This window comes from Colias eurytheme, chromosome 1 (genome assembly GCF_061535395.1).
Source record: "Colias eurytheme isolate Ceu_HAF_F1 chromosome 1, ilColEury1 Martin Lab GWU primary, whole genome shotgun sequence".
NCBI classification, from domain to species: Eukaryota; Metazoa; Arthropoda; class Insecta; order Lepidoptera; family Pieridae; genus Colias; species Colias eurytheme.
In genome coordinates, this window is record NC_142980.1 from 11998501 (window position 1) to 12015963 (window position 17463).

Below are 17463 nucleotides of genomic sequence, written 5' to 3' on the forward strand. Positions count from 1 at the left end.
CAAGTAAAATTTTAGATTTGTATTTAAAATTTGTTTTCAGAAACAGCTAATTTTAAATATACAGCAACTATTGAATTATGCATTCAAGTATGATAAAAATATAAGAAAAATAATGAATAAAACGCAACACTTTCACGAAGCTTTCTGAGTTTTAAATGTCCAAAAGCTTGCATTGGTCTTATATATCATTAGTTTCACTAGGCTAATTTGAAAAAAAATATATTCCAAGACATCTTAATCTTGACAGGTGATTTTATTATTCGGCAGCCTGTCACCAAGAGAAGAAGTAACTGATCAATTTCACTCATACCTACGTCCTAGCTATGAGATAAGAATATGCTCTTTCCAGATATATTCTATGTGGTAACCATTCTGGAACCCTGTATGAGGAAGTTGGTTCCAGATTTCCTCGTGCATGGAAAGAATCCTGATTCCAGAATCCAGAAATAAATTCTTTCCAATACTGAACGTGGTGAAGGTTTTATTTTAGTTGATACCTACTGTTAAAATATCAATTACAATATTATGTGATCATGATCTGAACGCATAAGGTATCGAAGAATATCATTAATTAAACATTTAACGTCAGCACAGTCGTCAGATTATAATGTATACAAAAACAAAAAGGATTTCTCCCTCTTGGTCTTGGTTGAGTTCATTTGATCGTTTATGAGTATTTATATATACTATACACCGGCTCTGCAAACCTGAAATTTGCAATATATAAATAAGTGGGTTTAATAGTTAAGCATCTGCAGATTATTAGTTTCACCTACAGTAGCTTTCAGGTTCATTAAAATATAATTTAAAATACAAATACACGCGCCACGTACATTGTACCATCAATTAGAAAGTCCTAGTGCGTGTTGTTTGACATGCCATATGTACTCAGCAATGTAAATAAAATTATAGATTTCTTTACATTTTAAAATAAGTAACTAGTCAACTGTTCATTAAGAATTAATATACACTTGAATATTCAGAAGATTCACAACAGTTTATTAAATATAATGAAACGAGGACAATAAGAACATACAGGGAAAATAAAGAGGCTGTTATCCAATATTGCTATCAGAAAGTACAAGGTATATTTAATACAAAAATAGAGCACTAATTAATGAGTCACCTGCTGCGAATACTTAAAATATTTTCTCAACATTTTTCTCATAGAACTAAACCACTATAAAACTGAAAATTAAACTAGATAGCCAACGATCTAGTTTAACACGAAATGTTTAAATATTGATAAGTAATATCCGCAACATTCGAGTGATGCAAACATGGGCCCAGAAAAACTGCACTAGCCAAGACATCGGCGATCAGTGAAAGCTGACTGCTAGTACTATGGACGAGTGCTGTGTAGGTACGTAGGCACGTAGGTACCGCAGTAGGTACCTCAAACGGGTCCTCTGATAAGAAACTATCGTCGCTTAACAGATTGCACGAGAAAATGCATCTAGTTTCGCTTTGCACGTTTCGACCAATACAAATGATTGTATTCAGGATCTCAATTCTACACCGAATTTAAAAATAATTACGCTAACCGAACACTGTTTGTATTGCAATTAACTCACTTGTATTCGAAATCATTGTGTTAAAATGTCAAAGAATGAAAATGATAAATGTATGCAAAACACGACAATTATGTGTTAATAAATACATTCCTTATGTTTTATAGACCGACTGGCGGTAGACCAGTAATGTAAGTTTTTTCAAAACCTTTAAGGAACAGTGATAAATCGGTCGGTTGTAGAGCTTCGAGTTATTCCTGTATTATAGATTCTAAGCTCGATTTCAGAAAATATTGATACTGGATTTAATTGCGATTTATTAAAATGTTACCGATAAAGACGTAATTCAGCAGTTTACATATAAATCTGGGTGCGTAATAAACACCGTGAGCGGAGTCGGCTGCGGCCGGGCGAGCGTTTCCTGGACAATTTTCAATTAAGGTACACGGGGACAATACGATAGTGCGGCAGCGTCGTTATCAGTCGTGCAAGAGGCTAATCACTTTCATTGCAACCCCGCGAAGGAGGTCGCTCGCTATCACGCACGCTCTTGCGGCCGGCAGCGGGCGCACGCAGTCCGTCTCGCGCAGTGGGTGCGCGCAGGCGTGCGCTGACTCCGCGCACGTTGAGCGCTCGAAGCGTGTTCGTGTCCCGGCCGCAGCCGGGAATGGAGGCCTGCACGATTACAGCTGCCGAGGACCTTGTGGGCGACCAGGTATGAGTGACACCCGTGACAGTGTTGTAGTTTGCACGACGTGACCGTTCGCGCGCTCTCAGTGCGTCTCTACGAAATTTTAGCGGCGGCCTGCATGTATTGGTATCGTAAACAAAACTTGTAAAAGTTAAAGGTAAACTTTCGATGGAAACCCATTTCCACATGAACTTTTTGCTTTACATGTGTATTGCTTTCTTTAGATGTTGCGTCGTTATTTTTGCCTTTGCTGAAGCGTGATAAGGAGTACGCTTTAAAGAAATTAAAGAAATAAATTTTCCTCTAAATTTTCCAAAATTTTAAAATTTAAAATGATAATTTTATCATTCAATACAACAGTTATATTGGAACTGCTTTCCGCCGGCACAGTTTTCGCCGTGCCTCATTCCTACTCGATTGTAGATGAAGTAGGGAAAACGCACGCCGTTTAAACAATTTAAAGACGCAATTACTTTGTTATCATAATATGCAACTAACATTCACAGTCCAAATGCAAATAGAATTTAAACAAACTATATCGATAGAGTCATAGAGACCTTTTTTCTGAATATTCAACGCGTCTTAATTATTTTCGTCCTCACGGCCGATTGATAAATATTCAATTAAAATAGTAAGAAACGGCGCGAGAAAAGTCTGCGTATCATGATAAACATTGTTATTGATTAAAATATATTAACAGCATGGTCTGAATAAAAACGCTGTAATTTTATCAACGCGAACTTTTTGTTTACAGCCGCGTCTGTATAATCTAATTCTTGTTGGATTTTCTAGGAATACTTGCGCATTTCTATTACAATTTATGCTTTACATTAAATTGTGTATTTAAGATCAATTAAAGCGAATGAAGTGTGCGCGTAAAAAAGACATCAACGCCCACCGACCGACGGCAGCTCACGCATTTCCCAGGAACTATATAATGGTGTGCCTTCGTGTCTGTAATTAATTAATATTTAACACTTTTCAAACTAATCATATTATCTTTCAATTATATGCAAAATATTTTAGTATCGATACCAAATTAAACATCTTCCTCGAAGTGAAGCGTATCCAATAATAAATTCAACAAATCACACGTGACAATATTTATAAATATTTTAAGTAAGACAAATAATAGATTTACTCGTTTAAGCCAGGAAACTAAATGATTAAATATTAATGAATATTCATTGACCTTTGCTATAAATAATATAAGATGTAGTGACTGACACAAGGCTGTAATTCGTAAAACTTTAGTAGACACAATAGTAGGTATAAGTTCTATAAAACAAAAGTTATTAATAATAGTTGTAAACCACGTTCCGTTACAAAATCAAGCTTTATTCAGAGACAATAAAATAATTTTAATATTCGATTAGTATTTGATTTATTGTTAATAGTTATCATAGTTTGGTAAGATTTGCTGTTCACCGTTTTAATTTATTCTTTTGTCATTGGCGCTTTTTGGTTAAAAACTTTTTGATGTTGTTGGTGATTTTAATGCGCATTATGGAGGAATAAATATTTATATAGACAAAGTATAAATAAATTATAATGTTACACATTTTTAAATACTTTTATGATAATTAAGAATCGTGTAATATTGGATATGTACATCGCCCGCGCCACGATCAAGAGTAATTTGTATTTAACGAAAATCAAAACTTTTCAATATGAGTGGTTTAAAGTTGAAAATAGAATGAGCGTCAATAACAAATAAAGTGTACAAGAAAGTTCGGTAATCGTGTCTACAATAATGTCCAATTCCCCAAATTAGCATACAACTTGAGAATGTGTTGGATGTCGCTCTCAGCGAGTGACTGTTGATGTCGGAGAGATGTAAATTAGTTGATTATAAATTCGATTGTTGTCGGCATATTTTCTATATTGATTGACTTTGTGTATTGTTGTAGGATGCTTTGGCAATACAGCCTAATAAGCATACGTTATTCAGTTTCGTTTTATAATATGAAGCCATTATGGGATGATTTATAATTATGTTAGGTTTATCGCTGTGTTATTAATTGAGAATGGAATAACTGTAAACGTTTATAATTAATGGAAGCTTTATTCTTATAACCTTTATTTTTTAAATATTATATTCATAAATAATTTTCGTTGTGAGTTATAAGAATTAACTTGGAATTAAGTGTTTTGACACATAATGTGATATATTTATTCTGTGATATATTAGAAGAAAATATGTCTTGATGCTTAATTAAAATGGTATTTCATAAAATATATGTTAAACAAGAAACTATATGTTATTACATCTGTGAAAAACAAAGCATATAAATGAAAGCTTATTATTGTTTATTCTCTACCTAGTTGCATGAAAATAAATATTATCTCAACATTAGCGGAAAACCATCAAGGAGAGATGAACTATGGACTTTTTTTTGATGGTTGAATATTGAAGAAATATACATTATCCTTCTCTACCATCTTGTCTTTTTAAAACAGACGCGAACTTATCCACTATTAAAACATTGTATTTATATGCACCAAGTTTATTCCACTATGTAAAACAATTTTCATCTGTGTAGGTGTTTACATGATCATTATTTTTTAATATAATTGTAGTTATTGATATTAAAAGAGTTTCTTGCAACTAATATAAAAATAAAATTATAGTTCTATACTTATACTTATAAACTATTTGTGTTTGAGTTGGAATAAATAATTAATAATTGTTTGGATCGGAGCGTATATCATATTACATTGTATAAAACAAAGTCGCTTTCTCTGTCCCTATATATACCTTTGTATGCTTAAATCTTTAAAACTACGCAACGGATTTTGATTTTTGATTCAGTTTATTTTAATAGATGATTCAAGAGGAAGGTTTTAGTATATAATTTATTAGGTTTTAGACAAAGTCGGCGAAGCCGCGGATGGGATTAAGCTAGTGTTATATATACAAATTTGATTATACAGTTGAACCTTGATAACTTAAACCTCGATAACATAAAAACCTCTGTAACTTCACAAAATAATATGTTCCCTTCCCATCAGAGCCCAAAACCTCTTTAACTTAAAATACGCAACCTCTATAACTTAAATAAATAATCTCTGTATTGGCCCTCAATAACTTAAAAAAATGTTTCCACAACCTCTATTACATAAAATTTTTTGTCAATGAGTCATTTTGAAAGAGTGTCAAAACAAAAGGTTTCGGTATTTATTGCCTGCACGTGTTTACTATGTATTGTTAACGTAAACAATACATTACCTATTGTTTGCTTTATCGAAATTCTTCAAAGCTTTGCGGCGTTTAGCTTTATGACAACGACTTACTTGCATCATAAGTTTTTGATCGTTGTCCTGGAAACATCACTTTACTTACTGTGTGATAAAACTGGCTTAAAATTATTCCAAAAAGAAAACTAACAACACTCACCTACGCTGATAAATTAAAAGCTATAGAAGCAGTGAAAAATGGATAGACCCTTGATAACTTAAAACCTCTATAACTTAAAATATTTTGTGTTTCCCTTGGACTTTAACTTATCGAGGTTCTACTGTATTATGAGATAAATGCTACAAAAGAAATTGAAAATTTAATTACCATTTGGCTTATTTACATAAATATTTTATTAATAAACTTTTCAATAATAAAAGCATTTGTAACATGTAAATTTTTTAATTATTTATATTTTTATACTAAAGACGCAATATATTCAATATTTCTAATCCACATGTAATATGTTACAATTTAGTTTTCTTGTTTATTTTGGTTGTATTATAATGTGAATTTATTTACTACCAAGTACTTTTTTTAGACAAAATAAAACTCTTGACCGCTTTGGAATTTAATCCTTGTATTGTTGTAATTTATTAGATAGTACTCTAAAAATATTTTATTTCTACAATTTTGCGCTAAAAATGTTCATAATTTAAAAATAAATTAAGTATAAGTCATTAAATATTGAACAATTGTACAAAATTAATTAAAAAATTGTTATATAGGTGATATATATCTATTTTAAACTGAAATATATAAGCATTTACAAAACTCTACATTTTTATTCTCATTTAAATATCTTTCTATTCTTACTTTATTACCTTTCACGCAATTATACTACTGAACCGATTAACAACGAAAAGCACACATATAGAGGGTACCTTGGATTAACACATAGGTTAGGTTTTATCCCGGAAATTCCACGGAAACGGGAACTATGCGGGTTTTTCTTTGAAAACGCGGGTGAAGAAGCGGGCGGAAATCTAGTAGTCTATAAACAGCGGATCATGAAAATTATGAAATATTTCAGATTGTCCCTGGCGGCGGCCGCTGGGGCGCTCCTCACGCCAACGGTCTACTCGACTCCTGGTTTCAGATGCAGGTTTGTGGATTCCCTTGTCTCTTTGGGGTAATTTATTTATTTATTTTTATTGTAGATAGGGAAGCGCTTGACCACAATCTCGCCTGATGTATAGCTTAGATGTCTAAGATGGTGTGCGCTTCCGTAATGGGTACCTACCCGTTCACTCTGCGTTTGAAGATCCCCATATTGTACCTACTCGTAACTCGGCGAGGAACTTATGTTTTTAAACAATTAGATGACATTGATCTATTAATGTTAGTATGTGACTTATAAACTAGTTAGTGAATATAATAAATAATAACAATCAATTAAATACGTATCACATCTTTTTAGGCGATTTTCTATATGTGTGTATATTTGTGCCTAGTGCCATTACTACCTAAGTATACCAGAGAATTGTTTCAGGTAGTTTCCATAAGGAAAAGATTTTTTTTATGATAATACAATACAATGAGGTAAACAAATTTAATAACTGTAAAATATTCATAGTACCGAACGACCTGGGCGGCGGAAATTATTAATAGAAAAATAGGTATCTATATACTTGCATATGTAAAAAAGAGGAGCATCAAATCTTTACTCAATTAGAAATTAATTTAACGCGAATAATTCTGAACTTCTCAACAATTCGAATAACTTAGCGGTTACAAAATATAATTAATGATTTTAAACTATTACCAGGATACAACATAAGAATAGTTACGTCCTGCCTTCGCAAACCGCGGTAAAAAGTGATACTTTAATATTACAATTAATGTTTTATGTTAACAATCAGCAAACGGCAAAAAGGCGGTTGGTATGATAATTAAATACCGATTTAATAAACAACGCGAGGAAGTTTAGGTATATTGGATGAAACTAATTGAATATCCACAATCAATTGATCTCATTATTTAAAATTGGTTTAAATTAAAATCGTAAAATATGCATTTAGGATCTCAAAAGATAAATTCAATACCAATATACATAATAATTTTTATTGTTAAACAATTTATTAAGGTCTCCCAAAACTATTGCGTAAATATAGATAAAATCCTTTTATTTTAAAAAGGATGTTAAGTAATCATTGCTAATTGATTAATTTTCCAGTTGGAATGCTACCCATGAGGGCATTAGTAGATAAATATGGAACAAATTGTGTGGGCACAATTTACACGGTTGGTAAGTGCGACTGACGGTGATCATGCACCGTGTCGCGCATGGGAATTGCCTATAATCACCCAGAATATCCTAAATGTAAAACCCAAACTTTCTTTTATATCCTTTACATCAAAATATATTGATGAGTGGTCCAAATAATTACACACGAAATAATTTTCTGCCTACGTTTTATACGTGCGGTTTCAACTCGAATTATCGCCTTATTACCTTATCTAATAATTTTTATATCAACGTCTAGCCTCTAAAACTAATTTTGCCTAATTAAAATGTAGTGTTAACCAAGTTTCGCGCACAATGATGGTATAATTCATTTAATTATAACTCACGTCAACAAAACGTTTACACAGTACGCGTATAATTTTTGATTTCCGAAAATTAAATGCTATTTCAACATGAATATTGATAAATGAATCATTTTCGTAACAAAATGCATAATTTCCGAGGAATAATTTGATAAAGCAAGAAGACCTTGTGTGAGTTGAAAAAATGCTTTTTGCTATCAGCAGACACGCGAGGGGTGCGTACACGCATCGCTGCTCTTCGTCTAACCCGTGTAATGATTCATTAATTTAAATAATTATAATGGTATAACGAGCTGTTATCAACACTTCTGGATCAGGAAAATGTAACAAAATATCAATACTGAATACAAGTGATACAATAAAGATGTTACATCTACTAACGATCTACAGTAAATCATTGTCTGGATTTTTTAAGATAAAAAAATTAAATTTTCACTAAAAACAAGAGTTAAATAAATTAATGACATTATTATTTATTTATTTATTTATTAGGTATCTATTATAGGTACCATTTTAATTTACAATCATGACATATCTATGAGCCCCATACGTCAAAAAATTTACCCCTAATCATACAAATTTAAAGCTCCCACGTGATTCACGCATAAAAGCACCAAAAATGATTTCACAAGATTTGAAATACCGATACGTTGATCAGTCGAACAGTTAATGCGCATAACCATTGAAGCACGTAAAGGAAGTCACAAGTTCTGTATTTATTATGGGCAGTGTTCATTCATGTGCGGCCCCCGTACAATACACGCGGCAGAATATCACAATATAATCACATTATACTATGTAAAAGTATAACATTACTAGCTGTGCGCCGCGGTTTCACTCGCGTGGCTTGGATCCTGTCTTAGCGTGATGATATAATATATAGCCTATAGACTTCTTCGGAAAATGGGCTATCTAAGAATTTTTCCCTAGTTCCTGAGATTAGCGCGTTCAAACAAACAAACTCTTCAGCTTTATATTATTAGTATAGATTATACCTTGCTAAAACATACTCTAAGGATTATACTATGTAAAAGTATAACATTATTCGAGCGGTTATAATAATGCGCCTGTGTGGGCTGTACGGTTTTATACGCAAGAAAATATCGCATTGAAAAGCTTCGAGCGTTTTTTACAAGAAAAAAAGTATAGTTGATTGAAAGGTGTAATATTTCAATTTATGCACAATATGAATGAATATTTCATATTCTCCATAAATGAGTAATTGGAATAGTATACTACACTTAACACGTATTAGAATATTTAATATTCACACTCTAGTAGGTATATTGTGTAAATGTTTGGTAAGAATTATAAGAAATTAATTAGAAAGTTTATCAAAATAAAGCAACAAAGCCGCTTTATTGAAAGAACATAATATTATGGTTTTTCTAAAAGTTTATTCATTTGAAATACTTTTTGTACTGGGAAAGTTTACTGTCCATTAATTTGAACGAATACTTATTTTTAAGCTCATATACAGGGTGACTATAACCATCCATTTTTGACCCCTGGTTAACTGGATTTAATTTGTTACAAATGACCTCTAGTACCCCTTTGGAGGATCACGTCGAATTTCCAATCACCCTGTAGAGCTTTAAACGTAATATTATAGACATGTTCTGAAGCGTCACATAATTGTGCCGTAATATTAGAAGGCCTCGTTTAAAATGACATTAAACGCCCCATTAGAGCTTCGCACACTGTAACATCGGCCATTGTTCTTGTTCCTAGATACGTTCTTTATTTTATTTTGTATTAAAAGTATAGATTAGGGGGCGTTCATAAATAACTTGAGGTGTTTAAGGAGGGGAGAGGGTCGAGTCAAATCTCATCTCATTGAAAAAAATACCACATGTAATTTGTGGATGCCCCCTTATAGATTTATTTGGTATCATTTCGGTAAGTTAAAGGTTTCGGCTTTTCCTAAAAAAATATACCTAATGATATGGTAAATTGATTTGACATGAAAGCCAATGTTAACAAGGTAAATAATACCACTAATAGACTATAGAGAAAAAAATATTGTATCGTACCAACGTGGAACGCTTCTTCGTAGAACTGCGAAAAAAGCTATTTTTCTTTTTTAAAAACAAGTAAACAATATACTTGCATATAGACTATAAAGCAGTAATCACTTATAAACAACCACTTGTACCAATTAAAAAGCACTAATTGATTCATTATCTCTAAAGGAAACGTAGAAATAAAAAAAAAACACATAAAGTAACAATAATTACTCAAATTATTGACCACCTATTGTAATTATTGCTTCCTTTTTCTCATTAATACTACATATTTAAACACTGTCAATAGTGACTGTTTTAATTAACTTTTGATTGAAGATCAAACCTCGGATGAAACAGTTTGTTTAATAAATCAAGCGCTATTATTCGCTTATCTGAAAAACATTACCCTATCATTTACCTAATCAGTAATCGCAGTTGAAAAGCTAAAACTACTGTTCGTATCAATTAACTTTTCACACTCGAATGGATTTACTAAGTTGCGTAAGCGCCGACGTAAATGGGATTCATATAAATGGGGGAAGGGGGAAGGGGGGATGGCAATAGTGACAGGATTCACGGTTCACCTGGTGAATACAATGATCGCGCTCAATACTTGATCGATTATGCCTTTATAGCAATGTATACGGTCATGTGGTATAATGTACCGGCAAACGATGGAACAAAATCGTAAAAATTCCGCTTTGTATTCTCGATAACCGTAACGGATATAATTATATTGGATTACTGTACACATACATTATTTTTAATAGCCGTATCTATTACAGAAACTGTCATGAAATGATGCGTACAATTAGATGGACCGGCCGCAGTTATTAAAAATTATTTGTGTTCAATTTGTTCGTTTACCTACTCCAGCTGCTTTCTTCAAACAATATTTAAGAGTAAGTAGATACGCATACTTATAAATCATAGGATTTCGAAATACTAAAATGATAAAATACGTTTATTCTCATACATGATTTATCTTTGAATTATTATCATTATCTAATGAATTACATATGTGCTTTTTGTTAAAAATGTAAGTCATCAAATGAAGAACAAGAAAAATGCAAGTATTTCAACAATTAAGGCGCAGAATGCCTCCATCTAGAAAACTAGATCAAAATAAAAACAAGATATACATTGAAATAACTATACAATGTTTATTACATTATCTAACCAGTAATTTGTCTGAGTAAACTTTAATTCTGTTTTATTTATTATCCCCTTTATTTAATTACATGATTATAATAAGTTGAAACGCAATAAGTATAATTTTTAACATTTGAACAGGGATATAAAGCTAATGTCACTAAAAAAATCCATCACTTATCGGATCATCTCGGCACACGTATTTCGTAATATTAGGAAACAGAGTATATAGCTCCTAGTGTCTATAAAATCTAATACATACTATGAATCAATTGGTACATTGCAGTAAGTAGTTTAAAAAGTAATAATACATTAGTGTCAGTTGATAATAAAAACCGCGAACATATAATATCAGTTGGCGTGTTTAAAGGATTTACGAGTTGTAACACCTTGGCCACGGACACCGGCGGCGCGACCGGCGGCGCGACCGGCGGCGCGGCAATTCGCGCGGCGCGGTAAGCACGCCACGGGCAGTTGCGTTCGCCGCCGCGACCAGTGTAGACGAGGAGACGAGATGGCTTTATCAAAGTTAGCTCGACGTTGTTTGGAGAGTAGCAGCTTTTTTGCTCAAGATTTAATGTTTGGAAGATATAGTGGAGTACACGAATTAAATAGAAATCGTGTTACAGACGGAGAATTCCACCAAAAATATGAAAAATATAGGCATGATGAAAAATTATGTAGCGGGTGGCTAGACTTCCAAATAGCTGGTCTAGCTAGAATTTCTGCAATAAAAGCTTCCGTCTCCATTTTCGCGAAAAAAAAACAAACTATTTTAAATTAAGTTCGCTCCGGGAGTAGTCGCCGCGTCTGCCGCTCGACTCCGTGGCCTGCGCCGTAATAACTCATACATTTGTTTCGATCGCTAGTCGTGCCGCGCGATTCGCTCGGGGAAATTCGCCGGTCGTCTCGCTGGTCGCCGCTGCGCGTGGCATGCCCAGTACATTTCCATACATTTGATTCATTCGCAAGACGCGCCGCCAGTCGCGCCGCGCGAATTTTCGCTATAGCGAATTGTCCGTGGCCAGCACGTAAGCACTTGCCAATATCGGCGCATTTATCATAAGTAAATATAACCTCGTTATTTAGAATATATAGGTAATATTATATCGTTGTGTAAACTGAAATATGTGTGATTTTAAGCAACGATAAACCAATTACGTAAATGTTTTTAGAAACATGAGTAAGAATTCATAGAAAAAATTGTTACATTATTCATAGGAATATAGTACAGTTGTATGTATCTAACTTACAACTAGTGTTACAATGTTATTGGAATTAGGTATATTCATAATGAAATTGAATAGAAGTAGATTGGTTTAATTGTGACCGATTAGGCCATAATCGTTATCAATTCGAATCCATAATTAATTCTGATTACCGTAATTCCTTTTAAAATAAATCTGACTGAGCGGATGAATATCTGAGTAATGGGTATTTCTATGGTGCTTTTTATTTATTTTCAGTTAGTCTGATTATCTTTTATCGTTAGACACGAAACTTGCATGGCGAAAGTGGCATTTGTCTCCATGTAATTTATATGATACGTGCTTCAGAACACGCAAACTAAAAAGGTCTGGTTACAGCTTTAAGACTGACATCAGCTTTAACAGAGTATGGCCTATTACCATTCACCTATTAGCCTTTCACCTCTTAACCCTTCTGTGTGCAAGTTTTGATCCAAATATGGGACAATATTAGACATCTAGCCTATTCGAAGCGGTACATGTTATTATTAAATCATACAAAATGAATTCCGGCATTCACCATTAATTTATAATTTCAATTAAGTCGAAAAAAACATTTCTAATAGAAGAAAAAAATAGTTTGTAGACATACGTTTAATGGCCGACTAACGAGGGCTCATTTTGTTTCTTTATTAGTGTTTCAAACATCATTGACCCAAGGCGCATTTAAAAAACTACTAATGTTTCCTAAAGACAAGTTACACGTGCAATATTTCATTTTTACGACTGTTTATGAATTTTATATGGGCCGGGTACGCAAGCATGATCGAATCTTTATTATAAACTATAGAGTACAAAATCTAAAATTACCTTTTTAAATCAAGTTAATTTTATTCTTACTTTTTATGCTCTTCCTAGAAATTCAGTATTTAAACATTGAAAATCGCTCATTATATTTAATCGCTGCGTAACTAATTAATTTATTCAATTATCTGAGAACCTAAATAAAATATTTTAATCAACATTTTTTACACTTTCCATTTATTAAAAATGTTTCATGAAAGTATTTGAGTATCATTTATAGAAAATTTTGAGCAAATTCAGATATAGGAATCCAATTAAGGCACTTTCGGATTTTCATTTGAATTAGCTTTTCAAAATAATATTGCTCCTTTGATACCTATTTTCCACTAGTAGGTACATTGCACGTACCAAATATTCCCTAAACACACGTTCAATAGTCGACAACCGCGCCTCCGCATATAAGTCTATGATACAACGAGCATGCAATATAATATGCCTATGTAGTTGTAATTAATTCGTTCACCATAAAATGTTCAAGCTCAGAATGTAGGTTAGGGCGACGCGACCCCAAATCTCGCAGAACGCCGGTGCGAGTGAGACGGCGCGAATGACCTAGAGTAACAGGTTGGGAATCCGGAAGGTACAAGCAAACCGGCTCCACGCTGCATTTTTCCATTCAATGGAAAGCTCTGCCTTTACATTGCGAACCGTTCGCCGAGATTTTTTTGGAAACCGCTGATTTTTCGTTCGTACTCGTCCCGTGTCACACGTGTTCACTTTTTTCGTGGTGTCAGACGAATGTAGTAGGGATTGAGAACAAACGTATAGGGAAAGAAATTTAAAATGAAGTAAATAATTGTAGAGCGATGTTTTATATTCCAAAAAGCGGAACAATGAAAATAATATGGGATAAATTAAATTTTCTTGCATATTTTATCCAGAAGGTCGCCTTTTTTGCTTAAGTACTTACCCTAAAATGTAGGCCATAAGTATGGTACAGGGAAACTTGTTTGCTATATATTAAGGTAAACTATCCAATCAGCAAATAGCAAATTATTTCGCGTTAAAAACCGCGAGTGTTCTCACTTCCAATCCAATAAAACCATCATTCCTCCGAGGATGCGTCTCAATTCAATTATGTTCAAATCAAAGGGCTCTCCCATTTACGCAATGTAAGACGTATTAACTCAAGCTGCTTTCTACCCCGCGGCGCTGTCCACGCAATGCATTCCTTCGCCAGCTACTGACATCTCGAAGTCGCGACCCATCTAATTATTCGCCATATAAAGCACTTGATCCGCTGAAATGAGAGGAAAATGGAGTCATAAATACATCTGCTAAAAAACTGTGTCCAATAAATTTGGTTCGACAAGCGATGTTCTTTTTATTGAATTCATTTATTCTTACTTTTCGCTTATGTAGGTAAACGATGTTATTTTTATTCAGTTATCTGTATATATATAAAAGAAAGTCGTGTTAGTTACTCCACTTATAACTCAAGAACGGCAGGCAAGCTGAAAATTGGCAGGGAGGTAGTTTAAAGCCAGGAGTAGGACATAGGATACTAAATATGTACCACGGGCGAAGCCGGGGCGGACCACTAGTATGAATATAGTTATGTACTTATGAATCGCATAATATATGTAATATGCATTTAAAAATAATTTAGGTACACATATTGTAAGTCCCTGTTTTCAGTTAATACAGCAATTAATATTAGAAGTTAGATACGTTAAACTAACAGTGTATTTAAATACTCTAACTTACAATCCATACTTAAGACGATACACAAAAAAAAATCCACTGCTTGGCGGGCGGAGTCTAATAGCTCGCTATCGCGAACGCGGGTGTGCGCGAAGTCATTCTTGCATACTCGCCGCGCTGCCGCTGGCCGACTCGGGACAAACATGTATGGAGTCGTCATACAGTTATAATATTGTTATACATATATTTAATTGTTGATTTATTGGTTTTATTTTCTTGCTTATAAACACAAAATTATCTTCTTTTTAACAACTACTTAGACATTATTAATAATTATTAATTATTATTATTTCGTAATGTTTACTTTATTACAAAATAATACAGGTTATAAATAATCTTTAAAATAACAAAAAATATTGTTACTCTGAAAAAATGAAATGGTACCTAATTACGCGGACTACTGAATTGATTTAGATAGAATTTGATGCTGACGTAGATATTACATCATGCCCAGAAATGAAAGGTACTATTTCTGAAAGAAGTTATAAACCCTAATTCTTCTCAGTCAAAGTCAAGAGTGGAAGATATCGCTAATACAGTAAAACTGATGCGAAACTTTGGATGTTAATTTGTATATTTTTTTGTTAGTTGTTACTTAATCACGTCAAGACTACATTACCAATTTTGATAAAATATAGCTAATTGCCTGGATTTACACATAGGATATTTTTTATCCGAACTGAACACTTCTGTGGGATAAAACAGGATTCACGATATAACCTAATTCCACGCGGGCAAAGCCGCGGTCGGAATGATATTTTTTAAATAAAAAAATTGTTTAAAAAAAACACAAAATATATTGACGCATGTATTTATTTTTTGCACTCTATTATAATTGTAATTATTCATTACAAATAATCAAAATAAAATAGCCAGAACAAAGTTAGGCCCTGGTAGGATAGGTAGGCAGGTACAGCAATGTGAGACGAACACTGGCTTATTTATACCAATAATAATGTATTATAAACATTAAATTAAGTTTACTTTCTAACAACAAAAATACATAATATTAGCTAATGTGAAAACGAATCAACCAATCATCCCACAACAATGAAATGTGCACACAAATATTCATCCAAATCGGTTCATGTGATTAGGAGGATTGACTGCAGCGCCATCCTCCGGGCCCAATTGTGTTTCCAGATCACCCAGGAACTCAATTTAATATACTTACACAAAATTTTTCGAAATGAAAACTCACATTACTATGTAAATATGAATATAAACCGGTTTTAGTACTAAGCAATTTCCCGCACAGGTGTAGTAAGTATAAATGAAATAAATATCAACATCAAATTCTTTATACAACATACTTATCTACCACCTACTAAGAAATTCTTGAAATTTTTTCGTATTTTTTTAAAATATAATACTACTCCAACGAGCTCCTGTTCCATAATTCCATATTACGTCCACCATACTTCCACTAAGTTCACCATGATTTTTTATTTCTTTGCACTTTGTTGCTTTTTGCTAAAAATGGAATCATGCGATAAAACCAGTAGAGCGTTGATAACATACATTTTTGACTGAATAAAGGTACTTACGAAGGAGTGGGTTCACATTGTGAACAATCAGTGGGTTTATTTTCCTTCTGGATTCCGGATTTCTGAAAAGATTATTTATGCTATAAATGAAAAAATCTTACACATTCGTTATGTACTTAAAACAGGGGTACATATCAAACATCGTCTATAATACAATTATCATCAAATTTAAAATAAAACCAACTTACTTCATTAATTTGTTCCAATTGTAAGCATTCTTTTTCCTCCATCCTTTATGTTTCTTCTTCTTATTTTCTTTATTGTCCCCGTTTGTCTCATTTTGTCTTATCGTGTTGTCACCCTTTTTTACGATTGCGCAAGCGACACAAGTTCCCCGTGTGACGGCCGTAGCGGGAATGACTCGTGCAGCGATCGGGGTAGGAAGGTACAGGGCGGCTCTCGCTATATTGGCTGGTCAGGCGCTAATTTCAAGTATTTCTTGTTTATTTCAAAACCATCGCATATTTCAAAATTCTAACACGGTAGACGTATAGGTTGTATATTTTATAGTCAATATCCAAAAAGTCGTAACTTTACGTTTGTTATTTTGAAGATGCCAGAGATTAAAAAAAAATAACAATGAGAACTTTGTATTTTTTTTCTATCGAGAAAATATCATGGAATCATGTTTCTAAAACGGTAGACGTATTGTGTTACTATTGAACTTTCTTGTCAAGAATTTTCATCACGACAACTTTAATAATATAAAAATTACGAAGGTTTAAAAAGGGCCGTAAATGTTAGAAAAATTAATTCATCACCTTAATATTATAAATGCGAAAGTAACTCTGTCTGTCTGTCTGTTACTCAATCACGCCTAAACTACTGAACCAATTTTCATGAAATTTGGTATGGAAATATTTTGATACCCGAGAAAGGACATAGGCTACTTTTTATCCCGGGAAAATGACGCAATCCCAGAAATCCCACGGGAACGGGAACTATGCGGGGTTTTTCTATGACTGCAGCGCGGGCGAAGCCGCAGGCGGAAACCTAGTAATTAATTTGCGACG

The 17463-nt window shown here is 33.2% G+C and overlaps 1 protein-coding gene and 1 long non-coding RNA gene across 3 annotated transcripts in view; one reads left to right on the forward strand and one right to left on the reverse strand.

Moving 5' to 3' along the window:
• Positions 1 to 2039: 2039 nt before the first annotated feature.
• LOC149911282 (uncharacterized) overlaps positions 2040 to 17463 on the forward strand; it is a 60905-nt gene continuing 45481 nt past the window's right edge. Inside the window, exons 1-2 of one of the 2 annotated variants that reach the window (XM_090104828.1) lie at positions 2040 to 2226; positions 6474 to 6545. In XM_090104828.1, the coding sequence (XP_089960954.1) occupies positions 2179 to 2226; positions 6474 to 6545 (120 nt within the window). In that variant the 5' untranslated portion in view covers positions 2040 to 2178. Of the gene's footprint in view, positions 2360 to 6473; positions 6546 to 17463 lie in introns of both variants that reach the window. The other variant, XM_090104836.1, reaches the window with a different exon arrangement.
• Positions 15699 to 17218, reverse strand: LOC149911283 (uncharacterized). Its single transcript, XR_016457019.1, has 3 exons — positions 16639 to 17218; positions 16451 to 16512; positions 15699 to 16376 (listed from the first exon to the last, which is right to left on the reverse strand). It is a non-coding gene; the product is annotated as an uncharacterized LOC149911283 (long non-coding RNA).